This window comes from Trichosurus vulpecula, chromosome 8 (assembly GCF_011100635.1).
Source record: "Trichosurus vulpecula isolate mTriVul1 chromosome 8, mTriVul1.pri, whole genome shotgun sequence".
Taxonomy (NCBI): domain Eukaryota; kingdom Metazoa; phylum Chordata; class Mammalia; order Diprotodontia; family Phalangeridae; genus Trichosurus; species Trichosurus vulpecula.
In genome coordinates this window covers 249,441,418-249,459,392 of record NC_050580.1, presented here as the reverse complement: position 1 = coordinate 249,459,392, position 17,975 = coordinate 249,441,418, and the positions used below count along the sequence as shown (strand labels likewise).

General features: G+C 39.3%; 1 protein-coding gene across 3 annotated transcripts in view; it reads right to left on the bottom strand.

Annotated features, from left to right (window-relative positions):
- Nucleotides 1-11,584, bottom strand: part of ZC3H14 (zinc finger CCCH-type containing 14) — a 49,188-nt gene extending 37,604 nt beyond the window's left edge. The window contains exons 1-3 of one of the 3 annotated variants that reach the window (XM_036734616.1): nt 11,337-11,584; nt 10,431-10,473; nt 3,135-3,249 (exon numbers count right to left, since the gene is read on the bottom strand). In XM_036734616.1, the coding sequence (XP_036590511.1) occupies nt 3,135-3,249; nt 10,431-10,473; nt 11,337-11,372 (194 nt within the window). In that variant the 5' untranslated portion in view covers nt 11,373-11,584. Of the gene's footprint in view, nt 1-3,134; nt 3,250-10,097; nt 10,117-10,430; nt 10,474-11,336 lie in introns of those variants that run through there. The other 2 variants (XM_036734617.1, XM_036734618.1) reach the window with 2 other exon arrangements.
- Between the last annotated feature and the right edge of the window lie 6,391 nt (nt 11,585-17,975).

Below are 17,975 nucleotides of genomic sequence, written 5' to 3'. Positions count from 1 at the left end.
GCTAAAGACTCATTCACCTCAGAATTCTCACATTCCTTCACCCCATCAACTTAAGGGGTTCCACCTATGAAACACCACTGACAGAAGCCTCCTTCCCACCAGTGTTATAAATAGAACCGTGGGGCCTATTTAGTCTACAAGCTTCTCCATACATCATGCTTCTCCTATCCTATGGCAAGTTAATTCATATTCCCCGCCAATGCTTTTAATTCAGAATTGCTATCTGATTAAACAAAACCTCCACTTTCTCATCTCCCCCAGAATTCTTAACTCAATCCAAATCAATCTTACCCTATCCCAGTTCCTCTACTGTTCTGACTTTCCCATCCACTGAGACCTCTGATCTACTGTGAACAAACTCCCCTTCAGCCTAGAATGCCTCCTCTCAGAATTCATTCCATCCTATAGCCCTGAGTAAAACCTGGCTTCTTCCTGAAGAAACTTTCACCACTTGCCACCCTCTCTAGTATACCCTCAAAAGCCCTAACACTGGGCCAAGAATTATTTGTTGGCACACTCCTCACTTCCAGACCTTCCCTGTGCTGTCATCACATAGTATGAAGTTTGCTCTATCCATGCAGATGACTTTTCTATTCTTGTTGCTGTCATCTCCAGCTCACTCTTACTACTTCCTTAAAGAGGCAGTACTTGACTCACAATAGTCTTCTCCATCCCAAACTCTAAGCAACAAAGTGACATAATGGTTAGAGCAATGGACTTGGAGTCAAGAAAATCTGAATTTAAATTTTGTCTCAGTCACTCACTTGCAACATTACCCTGGGCAAGTTACTGAATCTCTATGGCCCTCAGGTTCCTCGTCTGTAAAATTAAGAGTTGGACCAGATGACTTCTAAATCTTCCAGCTATATATCTATGATGCTATGATCCTTGACCATCTCCTTAGGCCCTTCTATAGTCAATATGATGACCTTTAAACAAAACAAAGTTAGCCAATTTCTTCCACTCTACCTCAAATCAAGCACATAGAGGAGTTATGACTTGGGACAATTTTGGGTAGTGGTGCAGTCTAAATCCAAAATCTAATGGTGAAATTCCCTTCTTTAATCACAATCTCTACTTCTGTGTCTTACCCCTCCTAAAGCTACTCTTCATCCTCAAAACAACTTCTAGTCGCTCTATCCTGTACTGTTTTCCCAGTCCATTGCCCTGTTATGGCTTCACTTTACTCTCTTCCCATCTTGACCTGATAGTTAACCAGTCCAGTAAAGTGCTTGTTATACTTCCACTTCTGCTCTTCAGACTGTGCTACTAATCCTCCACTTAGGGTCTCCCTTTACAAACCATGCTGACTAGGTCCACTAAATATTTAATTTCAGCTAACTTCACCTAGGTCCTCAGTGTCATATGAGAATCCCTACTCATCTTGGATTAACTTTCCATCATACTCCCCCAAAAGAAGTCATAGCCAAGCAAGGAAAAGAGATCATAAAAACTGAAGCTAGACAATTTTAACTACAAATTTAAAAGATTTTTCACAAACAAAAGCAATGTATCTAGCAAAAGGAATCTATCAACTAGGAAAAATTTTTATTTCCATTGCACTCCCCCAAAGACATTTTCACAAACTCCATCACAATTCTTGTCTCCCACTTAACAGATAAACTCACTTCCTACTTCAATGAACTGAAGACCATCTTATAAGCTCTTTCACCTCCCCTAATCCATACTTTAAAACCTCTCTACATTTTCAATCATGTTTTCCCTACTTAACTCCAATCAAAAAGGAGTAAGTAGTGCTTTTTACCAAGGGATCCCATTTTCCCCCTGCTGACTCCTTCAAAAGCTGCTTTATTGATTATCTCCCCTTTCTTCAATCAATCTCTCCTTACCTACTTTCCTCTCAGACACTTATAAACATGTTCAGGTCTTCCTTATTAGAAACTCTTTCCCTGGCTCTCCCATTCCCTCAAGTTTGCAACTTTCCTCTCACTGCCTGCTAAATTCCTACATATCCGCGCTCTTGATTTCCTTGCTACCTACTCACATTAAGCTTAAAAATTATTTTTTATTATAAACTTGACAAACATTTTCATAAAGAACAGGAAAAAGGATAGTATATGAAAATACAAATCTATATTATATTCAGCTTGACTTTTTTTTACCCATCCCCTTCAATCTGAACCGTCTTCACCATTCTACTGTGAAAGCAAAATATTAGATGGTCTCAAATTTATAGATAAATTAAAAATAAGAGAGGAATAATGCTAACCAGACATTTACTATAATATAAAAGCAAGAGCAGGTAGGTGGTAAAGTGGATAGAGTGTTAGGCCTGGAGTCAGGAAGATGAGATTTCAAATCTGGCCTCAGACAGTTACTAACCCAGGGCAAGTCACTTAACCCTGTTTGCCTCAGTTTCCTCATCTATAAAATGGGCTGGAGAAGGAAATGACAAATCATTTCAGTACATTTGCCAAGAAAATAACAAATGGGGTCATAGAGAGATAGACACAACTGAAATGACTCAACAACAATATATTTAAAAGCTACCAGCAGGTAATCAAAATAAAACGATCCACATGCAAAAACCAGCATACACTACAGGATACCAGAAGACAACAACATTTGAATAGGGGAGAGGGGTTTATGACAAGACAGAATTTCATTTATTCTCATTAAACTACTGTTTGAATCCTTATGATCTGTACTATCTTTAAATCTTGAACCTGTAGGAAACTGACGATGATTTGACTCCCACTATAGAAATGTGCATGTCCTTTGATATACCTTGCAGGGAGTGAGGAAGAAGGGGGGGAAAGGGAGGGGGAGTGAGAGGGAGAGAAGGGGAGAGGGGGAGAGAGAGAGACAGAGAGAGAGAGAGAGAAGGGAAGCTAAAGTCTAATTAGATTAAAAAGCACTACTTTTGCAAATTAAAAAAACCAAAAGGAAGATTCACTGCTTCTTGTAGCATGAAAACACTACCACGTTTATCAGGTATTTATTTGGGAGATATATGAGAACTATATGACATACAGGATTCTATAGAATGGAAAATTTTAATGATCTCATTGTACCAGAGAAAATGTCCCCATGCTTTATACCTTATACATTAAAAAAAAAATAAACACAACAGGCATTGAAACAGTTTGTGTTGCAGACATGTATAAACATACCATACAGTAAATCTAACTGTGTTGTTCCCTAAAAAAAGGGAAAGGTCCTCGGTCATCTGCTCTTGACTTTTCTTGTTAGCCACCATTACCATGATGTAATCCGGAAGTTCTTCATCTAAACCAAGGAGAAATAACAGCAACAAAATAGCTCATTATAATAGAAAACCTGAGAAAATCAGTTACACACCTGAGGTTTTTGTTAATTACTTAAAAAAAAAAATGTACCTCTTGAAAGAGTACATAATAACATTTTTTTAACCAAAATCATCCTGGGCGAAAAAAGTTTTATTTTTTCCTCCTTCCCTCCATAAATGTTCCTATTATTGGCCTAATAGATATGGGATATAATTATACCTAGAAATTCTGAATACCATCATCTAACTAGAAAGCTGACTCAGTTCCATGAAATGCCAGAAAAAAATTACTGATACAATCCCTATTAAATTCAAGAGATATTATCAAGGGTATGGTGAATGTTAAATATTTAATCCAGCATGTGAACTGCATCTAAGAATAGTGTAAAAGATGTCCTTGAGGATATGGATGACAGGCAAGGAGACAGGTCAATCATGTAGCAAGAATGGGAGACTGCAATGAAGAGTCTAAATGGTACATCATCAGTACCCCTACGATACAAAAATAAGAGGAAGTTCTCTAGTAGGTCGGGTAACTCATTATCTTTCTCCTCAGCTTTACCCATCCCCTCCAATCTGAACTGTCTTCACCATTCTACTGTGAAAGCAAAATATTAGATTCTTCCAAACTACCCTATTACTGTCACAGGCATCACTGTCCTCATGTCATTTTCAACTCCCTATTCTCACTCATGCCACAGTTAGTCAAGTGCCAGCTTTCATCCTTTTTTTATCTCCACATCTCTTACATCTATCCCCTCTTTTCCACTCATTCAACCACCGCCTTAGTTCAAGAGTGAACCACTACAATAAGCCTCCTATGTGATCTCCCAGGCCTTCATCCTCTACGCACTCCAAACTACCCTCTACAAGACCACTGAATTGGTTTTCCTAAAGGGAAGGTCTGGTCATGTTGACCACCGCCCCCCCAACTCCAGGGGTTCTCTATTAATTCTAGTATCCAATATAAACTGTTTTACCTTTTAATCTCTACACAAACTGACTCCTTTCTAGGTTTACTGCAGGAGTTCTGAAACTTTTTGTGATATGGACTCCTCTGGCACTCTGGGAAAGCTCCTTGAAGGTAACAATTTCACTTTTGTTTTGGTATCCCTGGTACTTAGCCTGATGCCTGGGACATCTTAAACCCTTAATAAACTCTTGTTGATTAATTGCCCAAAGCCATGTGGTTACTAAATGGCACAGCAGATAGTCCATACAGCTCCTCTGACTCCAAATCCAATACACTTCAGACTGTACCACAATGCCCAGGAAAGCTTGCCCTAATCTCTCTCCTAAATTCCAGTCCCCCACCTCACCCGTCACTTACTTGGATTTCTCCTTCTGGATATCCCATGGGCATCACAAACTCAAATGCAACTCATGTTTCTCCCAAAACCTGCCATTCTTCAAAATGCTCAATTTCTGTTGAGGGCAGAACCACCTTTCCAATTATTCAGGTCTACAACCTCAGAGTCATCCTTGGTTTCAACTATTCCCTCATCCCTCAGGCTGCCTAGTTTAGCTCTCAAAACTTCCTCCTTCCCTCCCATGAAGTGGCTACTAGTTCACACCCTCATCACCTCCAGAATGGATTACAGTAACAACCTCCTGATTGACCTCTCTGCTGTTCATTTCTCCAAACAGCTCAAAAATCCTCAGTGGCTTTCTATTGCCACTAGTATGAAACACAAACTCTTCAGCAAAAATCTTAAAGCCTTCCACAATCTGGCTGCAACCAACCTTTCAAGCCTTATTTTATACTATTACTTTCTCTTATTCCAACCAAACTTCACTACAAGTTATTCCACAAACTCAATGCTCACTCAATCTCTTCTCCACAAACTATTTCTCCTGCCTTCTTTCCTCATCTCCACCTTCATGGCTCAGTTCAGGTGACACCTCCTCAAAACCTTTCCTAGTCCCCAAGGTGGTTAATACTCTCTCTAGTACCAAACTGTTTCTTATTCACTTATCTATATACATTTTACATGGAGACAACATGGCATAACCTATTAAATAAAGCAACTGACAAAGACTTAGGTTCAAATCCTGCTTCTAATGTCCAAGTGGCTCAGCAGACTCTATAGGCCTTATCTATTAAATCACAGACAACTATGTTCATTTGTAGAAGAAATTCCAAACTGAGAGTTCCCTAAGCTGAGGAAATCACATACATACTGTATCATCCTAGCAGAATTGGAGTCTTTGAGGGCATGCGCTGTTTTGTTTGTCTCTGTATCTCTAGTGCCTAGTACCAAATACCTGACGGCTTTAATAAGCTTTATCGGGAGAAGTATTAAACTAAAAGCTAAATCCAACATTTTTCTACTATGTTTTGATACTTGTCACTTGATACAATAGATGATAATTGAATGAAAAGCCTAAATTTAAGAATATCAAAGACAATAAAAAAAACTACCATAGTAGAATAGGTCATATAAGCAAGACTGAGAAGCAAATGCACAATAGAAATCAACAAATTCAAGATCTAGGCTCACTGATTTAAAACTACATGGGACCTGGGATATCACCTACTACCAATGCTAACATTTTAGATATAAAAAAATTGAGGGCCAGTTATTTGTCCAAGGTCATACAAGTAATAAATGGCAGACGATCCTCTAACTCCATTTGATAGCAAACCTTGCTGCAATTCCCCAAATTACTAGAAGAGGACTTTATTCAACAAGAACTGCTGGAAAAACAGGAAAACAGTTTGGTAGAAAATAGGTTTTGACAAACATTTTATACTTTTAGATACAATGAATTCCAAATGAGTAAATGATTGAGACATGAAATTCATCTATACCATGAAAAACTTTCACAATTTTAGAATTTCTAAGTAGACAAGTAATAAAGGAGATTATATAACTCCAAACATCTCTGGTAAAAGTCTACTATCTGAAATCTATAGAAATTTGACACAAATCTATAAATCTGTACAGAAATGGAACAAATCTGCAAGGGAAACTCATTAATAGACAGGCGGTCAAAGAATGTGAAGTTTTCAAAAGAAGAAAAGTAAACCATCATCTGAAAAACTGTTCCAGATTTTATCAAAGAAATGGAAATCAAATCAAAGAAATGGAAATTAAAACAACTCTTTGATATCAATTCATACCCATCAAACTGTCTAAGATGTGAAAAAATGGAAAAATTCAATGTTGAAGGGATATGTACAGAAAAGCACAAGGAGCTATGAACTGGTCCAACTATTAAGGAAAACATTTGGAATCATGAGAGAAAAGTTACTAAATATTCATATGTTTTTGCACAGTGATTTCAGTACTTAGATATAACCCAGGAGGCCAATGACAGAAAATCCAAGACATATCAAAAAATTCCTAGCAGCATTACTGGAATGAAAAAGAGTTGGAAATAAACTATGTGCACAATGACTTGTAGGATGGCTAGATAGATCATACTTAATAAACGTAAAGGAATATTACTGTACCATAGGGCATGCCAAATAAGAATGAACAAATATATTAAAAAAAGACTTGTAGGGGGCAGCTAGGTGGCGCAGTGAGTAGAGCACCGGCCCTGGAGTCAGGAGGACCTGAGTTCAAATCCGACCTCAGACACTTGACACATGTACTAGCTGTGTGACCCTGGGCAAGTCACTTAACCCCAACTGCCCTGCCCCACCCCCAAAGAAAGACTTGTAGGACCTGAGTCAAAGAAAAGAAAGCACCAAAGAAATAATTTACAAAATAACTACAATATAAATGAAAACAACATTAAAGGCTACAAACCTCAGGTCACATACCATACACAATGAACTTCCAAATTAAGGTTAAGTCCCACACCAAAAACAAACCCAGAAAAATGATAAAATTTAATAATGGTGTGACTGAGGTAAAAAGTTACCCTAAATACAATGCTAACGGAACTGTGAACTGGTTCAACCATTTAGGAAACCAATGTGTAACTGTAATAATGAGTTATGAAAAAAAGCCCCAAACAACCTATGTACCATTTGTACCAGATACCCCACTGCTAGACAAGTAGCCAGGTGCTACGGAAAGCGTACTGTTTTTAAGCAGAAAACGTCAGTTCAAATTCTGATTCTATGACTATGTAACCTTGGGGAAATCTCTCTGACATTCAGTTTTCTCATCGGTAAAATGAAGGAAGGATACTGATTTCTAAGGCCTTGTCCAAACCTGAATTTATGCTCCTATGACTATATCCTCATAAAGGCTACTGGGCATGGAGAAGGGATGGGGAAGGAGAGAAAAACTTATCTGTACAAAAATATTTTCCTTATTTTTTCTTCAGTGATTTTTCAAAATCCAGCCAAAAGTAGAACTATAAAAAATTGATGAACTATCCTTCCATGAAATAAGAACACACACAAAACCTGATTCTCAAGCACCTGAACTATAACCAACTGAACCAGTCATGCTAATTATTCTGATGTCAGGAAAAAAATAAAGCCTACTGCAGGGAAAAAGAAAAAAAAGAAAAAGAAAAGGAAAAAGCCCACACCAAATACCTCTACAACCATACAATGTAAAATTTTTAAAGTTTAACAAATGAAATGGAAATGACGACACTGCACTGTTATGCATCACTGATGGTTTTCTCTTGGTTCAAAGCCATTCACTGGGCGGGGAGGGGAATCATAAAAATATTGGCTAATAAAAATTTCTCCAACCCAAGAACGTGCTGGAGGTACACTATAAGACAATACTAAATTTCAATATTTATATCCTCACCAAATAAATCAACTGCATCCTTCTTAGAGAACACTAATTTGAAGACATCTTTATTTCCCTACAAAATGACCAAATAACACACAAATTTGTGGGCATCTTATCTTTTCCCTTGAAAATAAGTGCCTGAGACAATGAACTTTTAATCAACCAATAACCATTTATTGAGGATCTCCTTTGTGACAGGTATGGTGCAAGACACTGGGAATACAAATGAATGAAAAAATCCCTATTCTCAAGGAGTTTACATTCTAATGGGAAAGATAAGTGTTTATATAAGACTATATAGAATGCAAAGAGAATAAATACAAAGTAATCTGGGAGGGAAGGCATTGGTAGTTGAGGGCATCAACAAAGGCTTCATGCGATGCTGTATAAAATAAATGTTGAATGACTAAGCTTTCATAAACCTAGAAAGCTTTTTGCATTCTTTTCTAATTTTTCTAACATTTTTCTAACATTTATCTGCTATGCAATTCTATAAATAAGGCAAATGAAAATCATGAGATAGATAATTGAGAATACTGTAAATTCTAGTCCTGAGTCTACCAGTGACTAGCATTTTACATTGAGCATCATTTTCTTCATCTGTAAAATGAGAGGAATACTTGCTCTGTCTACCTCATAAGGCTGTCATAAGGTTCAAATAAAATAATGTATATTAAAATGTTCTGACAACTACACAAAGAATAATGAACATTTTAGAAGCTAGATGGCCACTGAAGTACCTTCCAACTCCAAATAAAAGATTTTACTTGTACAACTTCAATTAATCAAGGAATAAAAAGTCACAGCATACATCTTTGAATATATGTGAAGACTGTAAGGAAAGTGCATTTTAATTGTATGCATTTCTTTGAAACTCTTTTAATCATTTTTCATTTTATCCAAACCAGAGAAGAAAAAGGATATGATTAATATTATGCAAGGAGAGGGGACTAGGAGTAGGAAAAATAAACAGCTTGGAACAATCTTTAACTGGATGAAAAAAGCAGCCAAGAAACAATCCATACAATGAATACTTTCAAAAACCTATGAAGATGCACTATCAGATCAGAATGGTAGACAAAACAGAGGCCTAAAAACAAAGGTACAAGTATCCATTATTAGGTATGGAAAGGGCTGAAAATGTTTAAAAAAAAAAACACATAACAAAACAGGTCTAACAATGAGGTACCCAAGGGAGGAAATAAGAAACTAGAATGGACAAATAAGTAAAGGTGACAGGATAGCGAAAATATGGTAAAATCTTAATAAAACTGCCCAAATCAAGAAATCATAGAGTAAGAATAACCAAATGAAGACAGATTTAAATATATAGAGTTCTGGTAAAGTTTCAAAACAAGAAGAAATTGGGGGGGGGGGGAGGGCACGGCAGTGTCTTAACCTGAGATACAAGGCTATATTTCAGAGCATCCATGAATATGGATGGGAAAAAAAATTACATCTTTATTTCCATGTAAGTTTCCTTTGTAATCTAATTTATTTTAGTTTATTCTGACAAGAGGTCCACAGGTTTTAAACTAACCAAGGAGTGATGACACAAAAAAGGTTTTTGACCCCCTGCTCTAAAATCTCAGTATCTTCTTCAGCAACTTGGATAAATAATTTGATTGCATATTTACTAAATTTCCAAGTAACAAAAAGCTGGAAAGAATAGCTAACTTATGTCAATATGATCTTTAAAGCCTAGCAAATTTGGCCAAATCTAATAAGATGAAATTTAAAATAGATAAATGTTGTCTTACACTTCAGTTTAAGAAATCCACTTCTCTAATATGGGGGAGGTACAGCTAGACACTAGTTCAAAATGAAAAAGAAAAAGTTCAGAGATACCTCTCTGATTTAATGCTTACTACGAATACATAATTTAGCAACCAAAAAAGTCAATGAGATCTTAGGTAATTGGGGTACAGAGGAATACAAAAGTGATGGTACTTTGCACTGGTCAGATCACAGGTGGAATTCTGTTCAGTTGTGGGACCATTTTAAGAAAGACCTAAAGTTCAAGAAAATTCTGAGAAAAGCAGCCAAGATGGCCTCAATGTCATGCTGTATAAGTACTGGCCAGTGGAACTGGGGCCTCTTAGCCTAAAGTACAAACTTACCAAAAAGGGAGCTGATAATTTTTTCCAAGTAACTGGAGGAGTGTCCTACAGAAGAGAGATTAGACTTGTTCATCTCAGTCCCAGAAGGCAGAACTAAGAACAATGTGTCTAAATTACAGGCACAAAATTCTACTCAACTGTTAAGGAAAATCTTCCCAACAAGAGGAACTACCTAAAAGTGTAAAGGGCTGCCAGCCCGCAGTATAACTCTCTTCCCCCACTGGAGGTCTTCAAGCTGAAGCTGGATGGTCACTGAGGCACCTTCCAACTTTGACATTCTATGATCTCTCTGATAACGAAAACCAATAAACTATCAAATGTAACGAAACTTACCAACGTAGGCTCCCAGTTCCTGCAGTTTTCCCTTAATGGCACTCTGAAAAAAAATCAGGCACACGAGAAATGAAGTTATCGTCAAAACGTAACCAAACGCGACACAGAGAAATCAAAGCTTCGCGAACTCGGACCCCGAGCCTGCCTAGTGGTCAATGGGCCTTCAGTCTTGGCACGTTCAAGGCCTTGCTAGCTCCTGAACTGAACATCACAAGGAGCCGGCGTAATACAGCAAAGCCAGTATCTACGGTGAAAAGCCATCTACTTTGGGGGATTTTTGCGAACATGGGCCACATTCTTTTCAAAGACGATACAGATTCCAAAAGGGGATCGGAGGAGTTCTGTTATTTGTTTTTTTTTTTTTTTTCTGGGAAGCGCATCACAGGGGACTATAAGGGCAGCGCCCCTCACCCGCCTCCCGCCCCGCCGCAGAACCGTGGATTTCAAGAGAAGCCTCGGGTCTCTAATTCCGCGGCTCATTAAAAGCACCGCGGGGGAGGGGAGGACGCCGCCTCCGCCACAAGCCCCGGGGGCGACTTTATAACGAGTCTACGACAGAAAAAACAAACCGTGCAAGAGCAAAACACCGAAGGAGAGTGAGGCTGGCAGGCCGACCCCGAGGAGTCAGGGAGAAGGGGGGAGGGGGAACGGCCGCCAGAGGCCACGAGAACCGGTCCTAAACGTCCAAACCAAAGCCCCGCTTTTTCCCTGACAACCCAGGCGTCCCACTCAGCCTCGGCCTCCGCCCGGGTCCCACGCCCGCCCCCGACGGGCCTAGGCACCGCCCCGTCCCCTCCCCCAACAGACCCCAACCCACCGGCCGCCGCTCCCGCCAACGCTCCCTCCAGTCCCCACCCCCACCCTGGGTCGGGCTGACTGACAGACCGACGCCGGCTCGGGCCTCACCCGGATCTTGCGGCTGATCTCGGTGCCGATCTCCATGGTCCCGGAGCGGGGCGCGGGCTGGGCTCGGGTGGTTCCGGCGGCCTCAGTTACCGGGCACCAGCGGCTCCTAGATAGTCCCCGCAGCCGCCGCCACCACCGCCTCCTCCGCTCCGCCCCCGCCGCACGCACGGCGCGTCCCCGCCCCCAGCCTGGCGGGGAAGGCGAGAGGAGAACTAGAGGAAGGAAGATTGAGGGAAGGAACGTCGCCTTCCTCCTCCGGCGCGGCGCTGCAGGGCGACGGGCGCCCTCTGCTGGCAGGAGGGGCGCAGAGCGTGCATTCACTTTTCCTCCATTCCCCTCCTCCCGTTCCTCCTTCATCTCCCTCCTCCACCTTCTCCTTCTCTTACTCTCCTCTCCCCCTTCTCCCCCTTCCCTTCCCTTTATTTCTCCCCTTTCTCTCCCCTCTTCCTCCTCCTAACTTAACTATTGCATGACCATCCTCTCAATCACCCAAGCTTCCAACCTAAGGGTCATCTTCCACTCCTCACTGTCTCTCATCACATATCCAATCTTTTGCTAAATTCTGGGGGTTCTACCTTTAAAACATCTCTTTTACGTACCCCCTTCTCTCCTCTGATACTGTCAATCACCTTTGGATAGCCTTCTGGTTGATCTCCCCAGTTCACTTCTTTCCTTACTACAGTCAATTTTCAAAGTCATCTTCCTAAAGCACCCATGTTCCCTCCCCTATTCAATAAACCTCAATCATTCCCTGTTACCTCAGAATCAAATATAAAATCCCGCTGACTTTTAAAGCCCTTCCTGAACTGGCACCCTCCTGCCTTTCCACTTTTTTCACACTTTACTTACCATACTTTACAATCCAGTGACCCTAGCCTCTCTACTACTGGTCCTTGTGTTAACCTGAGAGTTTGGTTAAAGTAGGCAAACAGAGCTAGGTGATATAAAAATTCATATTGTTTATTCATTTATTCCGTTAAAGCATAGCAGACATACATGCATGTATGGAGCCAAAGTCTGACTGCCTGCACAAAAGAATGAGAAAGCTTATATACATTATTTTCAGCAGACTCGGCATGCCTGCATTACTTCATTTTTATGATCCCCATGTGTGTTTAACCATGATACAAGAAAAGGATTTTCCCCAATAGAACAGGTTGTAAATACAATAAGTCAGGATAGTTGACAAAGTGTCAACTGGAATTACAACCCAGAATCTCGGTGTTTAATTTACCATTAACATTCCATAACACAGTATATGCCCATAAGATATCAAGACAAGAAAAAGTCACATTATTCAAGATAGTTTTCTAGGGTTAAGGGTCTCATCCTTAATGGCCTTAGAGAAAAGAATATTCTTAAGTCAGCCAGATCTGGCCTTGTTGACATAACAAGTGTTTACTTGGAGAACAAAGAGGTTGTTTTTTTAAACTGGTTAATCAGTTCGGGCTCTTCCTCTGGTTAATTGATTCAGACTCCGGCCCTTATTGAAATTACAAAAATGATATTAAATGATATTAATGATCATCCCTTATACACAACACTCCATCTCCCAACCATTTTTATATGCCAATATATATGTTGCAGATGATTCACAAATGAAGGTTTACAATGGAAAAAATTATGTTGTAGTCTGTACAGACAGTGCTGGAGCAATGATAGGCAAGAATGTTGGACTTGTAGCAAAAGTTAAAGCCAGTGGCAATGAACGTAGCACTTTTACTCACTGCAAAAAAGTATCACCAGTTACATGTGCTTCACAATACTACCAAAATCATTAACTTCTTTAAAAGCCATGCCCTTAACAGTCATCTGTTTTCGAACCTTTGGAAAGACATGGACTTGGATTACAAAAGCTTATTACTACATGCAGAGGTACAGTGGTTCTCAAGAGGGTGAAGTTTAAACAGATCATTGAAACTGAAAGATGAAGGTGTTATATTTTTGACTGAGCAGAAATCTGATTTTGTTAATTTTTTCCATAATAACTTATGGCTTTCAAAACTGCATTATTTGTTCAATATTTTTTAAAAAGTCAATGATTTAAACATGTCACTTCAAGGAAAAAATTGCAACATATTTATGTTAAAAGATAAAATTGAAAGTTTGACTAAAAAAGTTAACATATGGACAAATAGGGTGGAAAATGGTTCTTTCGAAATGTTTACAGCTACAGATGATTTTATAATTGAAAATAACCTTCCCAAAGACTTAATTGTAAGAGTAATAACTGATCATCTGAAGTGACTGGAGATACAGTTTCAGGAATACTGTCCTTCAAATTTTGATTCTAGTTGGGTTCATAAACCATACTCAATAGAAATTAAAAACATCAGTCATCTGCAAAAGTTCGAGAAGAATTTGCTGAGTTATCAAGCAACACAGGTTTACAACTTGAGTTTCCTAAAAAAAAAAAATTGTTAAATGAATTTTGGCTTGGGATTAGGACAGAATTTCCAACAATTTCTGAAATGGCCCTAAACATACTTCTGGCATTTTGTACTATGTATTTATGAACAGTGGCATTCTCATAATATGACTATCATAAAATCAAAATATCGATCAAGTCTGAACAACTTTGAAGATGCTCTACATCCTGCAGTATCGAATATTCTGCCAAGATTTAATTCTTTATGCAAAAATAAACAAGCATATCCATCTCATTCGCATGCAAATTTGCTTTTGTCTTTAATAAATGGTAAAATTATGTATATACAAAAGAATTGTTTTAAAATAAATTTCTCTATGATTTATTATCAGTAAATGTTTGATTTGTATACCTATTTTATATACCTACATACCCGGGGATCACATAAAAACTTCTAGGGGTGAAAAGGAAAAAAGTTTAAGAATCTCTGGTCTAAAAGTACAGAAACATCAGAGATGTTGAGGACAGCTGAAGATGGGAAAAACCTCAAAGGCAACAGTAACATTGTAGATCACTCTATAAAGAAAATAAAAATCATTCTACCTCAAAATTTCAAAGACAACAGAGAGAGTGAGCCTACTCAAGCCATCATTCAAGCTATCTGAGAAAGACCACACAGGACAGAGGAATTAATCATTGAAGTTTCAGTAAAATGACATAGCCAATATGCTGACTTTTTCAGCAGTGCTCGCTAGAATGTTTTAGTATTAAAGAAGTCAATGAGAGACTAAACAAAGAACAATCTATCATACCCAGCACCTGCTGAAAATTCTGAGCTCATTTCTTTTCATGTTACTGGCAACTGAGATTTTTCACCAGTAAAATAAAGAATTAAATGGAAACTTAGAGACCATGTAATTCAACTTCTTTACTTTATAGATGATGAAACTGAGATCCAGAGAAGTCCACAAGAGTTCCAAGCAAGGGAGCCAGGCTTTGTTCATTTAAATGCGTAAACAAGCATGTGTATATCCGTGTATTGCCAAGAAAAGGGTGTGCCCCGGCATTATTCACCTATTAATATGGTCATTTGTTTTCCCATTGATGACGTTTCTTAAACTCAGTGTGAAATTCCATTGATATGATGAACTCTCTGAGTAGGTGGAATTTGAACCCGGTTTTTCATGACTCCAAGAATAGCCCTCATTTCACTACACCACACGCTGCCTCTCTAATAAATTCCTGTGAACTAATCTCCCCAAAAATCAGATTTTCCTCCCTCCTACCGACTTTCTCCTGTGGTCTTATATTTTAGCCATGTTGCCTTAATTTGATGTTTTGCTGCTGTAAGGGTAATATTCAGATCAAGAGAAGTATTCACTTGGGTGTGGAAAACAGGGAATTATAGCAAGGGCCAAGGGAACTACAACGTATTTAGCGGTCAGGAATAAGCCAGGGATTAGAGATCCAGGTAAACAGTGGTTTTGTGAGTGGGTCTGATCCCACAGAGGTATCCTAGGAGAAGTAGTTGCAGGAATCTAGGGGAAAACCTGAGGCTGGGGCCAAATTATGATAAATTGGCTGAACAAAATACCAGCAGATGGCACTGCTAGTTACTAACCTGGTCCAATTTAACAGGCACTGGTTTTGTCCCATGTTCACCCTAGAACCTCTGGGGCTCCACCCCAATGACTGGAATTACTGGAAAAATGCCAGGCTCTCTGTGGTTCTCAGGAAGTCAATGACCTTCCCCTTGCTCTGAGTAGATGCTCTATCTTAGAGACCATGAATTCTTATGGATATACCCAATCAGAATCAAAGCTCCACCTCTTGCAAATTTGGTCTCTACCCTTAACTTGCTATTCACAGAGCCTAGGCACACAGCCTAGGCACACAGCCTTGCATAGTGCCGTAGCTCCCCACAGAAGCTGACCAGTTGTGCTCAATGGAGATTTTCTCTTATGACAACCCTAAATCTGCTTCTTTTCAATTTCTACCTACTGTTTCTGATTCTGCCCTCTGGGACCAAACAGAATAAGACTACTAAATCTCTTCCACAGAGCAGATGTTCAAATACTCAAAGACAGAGGCAGCTAGGTGGTGCAGTGGATAGATAGAGCCAGGAACTGGAGTCAAGAATTCCTGAATTCAAATTCTGCCTCTGATATCTACTAGTTGTGTGACTCTAGGCAAATCATTTAACCTCTATCTGCCTCAGTTTTCTCATCTGTAAAGTGGGAACAGTGATGGCATCTACTTCCCAGGATTGCTGTGAGGATCAAATGAAATAAGAATTAAGAAAGCTTTATAAACGGTAGCTGTTATTATGTTCTCACCCATGTCTGCCATGTCTTTATCAAACTTTCTCTACCGTGCCCCTGTGCCAGCCTCACCCCTTCAGCTTCTTTGCATATATTGTCTTCCCCTATGAGAATGGTTTAAGATTGGAAAAGGATTACAACAAGGCTGTATATTGTCACCTTATTTATTTAGCTTATATGCAGAGTACACCACGCGAAATGCCAGACTGGACAAATCGAAAGCCAGAATTAAAATTTCTGGGAGAAATATCAGCACTCTCAGATATACCAGTCTATTGGCAGAAAGTGAAGAAGAATTAAGAAGTCTCTTGATTAGGGTGAAAGGAAAGTGTAAAAGCTGGCCTGAAGCTTAGCACCAAGAAAACTAAGATCTTGGCAACTGGTCCCACCACACCTGGCAAATAGAGGGAGAAGAAGGGAAGCTGTATCAGAGTTTATATTCTTGGGCTCAAAGATCACTGCAGATAGTGACTGCAGCCATGAAATTAAAAGATGCTTCTTCCTTGGAAGGAAAGCTATGGCAAATCTGAACAGCATACTACAAAGCAGACATCATCTTGCCAAAAAAAGTTTGCACGGTCAAAACTTTGTTTTCTCCAATAGCAATGCGTAGCCACGAGAGTTGGACTATAAGAAAAGCTGAGTGCCGCAGAATCTATGATTTCAAATTGTGGTACTGGAAGAGACTTGCAAGTCCCTTGGACAGCAAGATCAAATCAGTCAATACTTAAAGAAATTAAGGCTTTTCACTGGAAGGTCAAATACTTGAAGCTGTAGCTTAAATATTTTGGCCACATCATGAGAAGATGGGACTCATTGGAACAAGACCCTGATATTGGGAAAGACTGAAGACAAAAGGGGAAGGTAGAAGAGTGTCAAGGAAACAATGAACCGTGAACTTGGATAGACTTTGAGAGAGAGTGGAAGATAGAAGAACCTGTTGTGCCATGGTCCATGGGGCCAAGAAGGGTTGGATAGGACTGAACAACAATAACAAAATTAGAATGTAAGTTCCTTGAGGGCAGGAACCGTCTTTGTTCTTTTACTTGTATTCCTAGAACTTAGCACAGTGCCTGACCTAGGTTAAGTGATTAATAAATGCTTGTTGACTGACTAACTAAATATCCACAGTTCCTTCTACCAGTTACTGTGTAGTATATTGAGATACTCTCACCATTCTAGTTACTCTTTTCTGGAAAGATTCCAGATGTTTGTTTTGTCTCAAAATGTGGTGCTCCGAACTGAGCGCAAGATTCCAGATGTGGCCTCACCAAGGACAAGTCCAGGATAGACTGCAAATGAGCTTCTTTAAAGGCTGCTCAGCCAAACTGTTGACTCCGATTGAGTTTAGGAAAGTGATATAGGGCTGGAGTCAGGCAGACCTGAGACCAAATCCTGCTTCAGACCCTTACTACTTGTGTGACCCTGGGCAAGTCACTTAACCTCTCTCAGACTTCTTCCTCATCTATAAATCTATGTCAGAGGATCAAATGAGATAAATATATGTGATATAAGCTTTGTTGACCTTAAAGCCCTATACTAAATGCTAACGATCATTATTTATAACATCCTCAAATCCTTTTTTCATAGGAAACATGGACGCTGTGCATCGTGCCTCTTAATGATGTTCAGAATAGCATTAGCCTTTCTGGCTGCCATGTCACAGCTTTGAATCATGTTGCTATTGAGGTACCCTAAGACCCCCGGATCATTTTTTCATGGGAATGCTGTCTAATCGTGCTTCTACCATCCTGTATTTGTAAAGTTAATTTTAGAATCCAATGTCAGATTTGTTTCCATTAAATTTCATTCTATTCACTTCAGTACCTTGTATTATCTTGTCAAAATATTGGGGATCCAACTCTATTACACAATACACCATCTACTCCCTCCAAATTTATACAGTCTGTAAGTTTTATAAGCATGCCAGTCATTATGTGTTCATCTAGG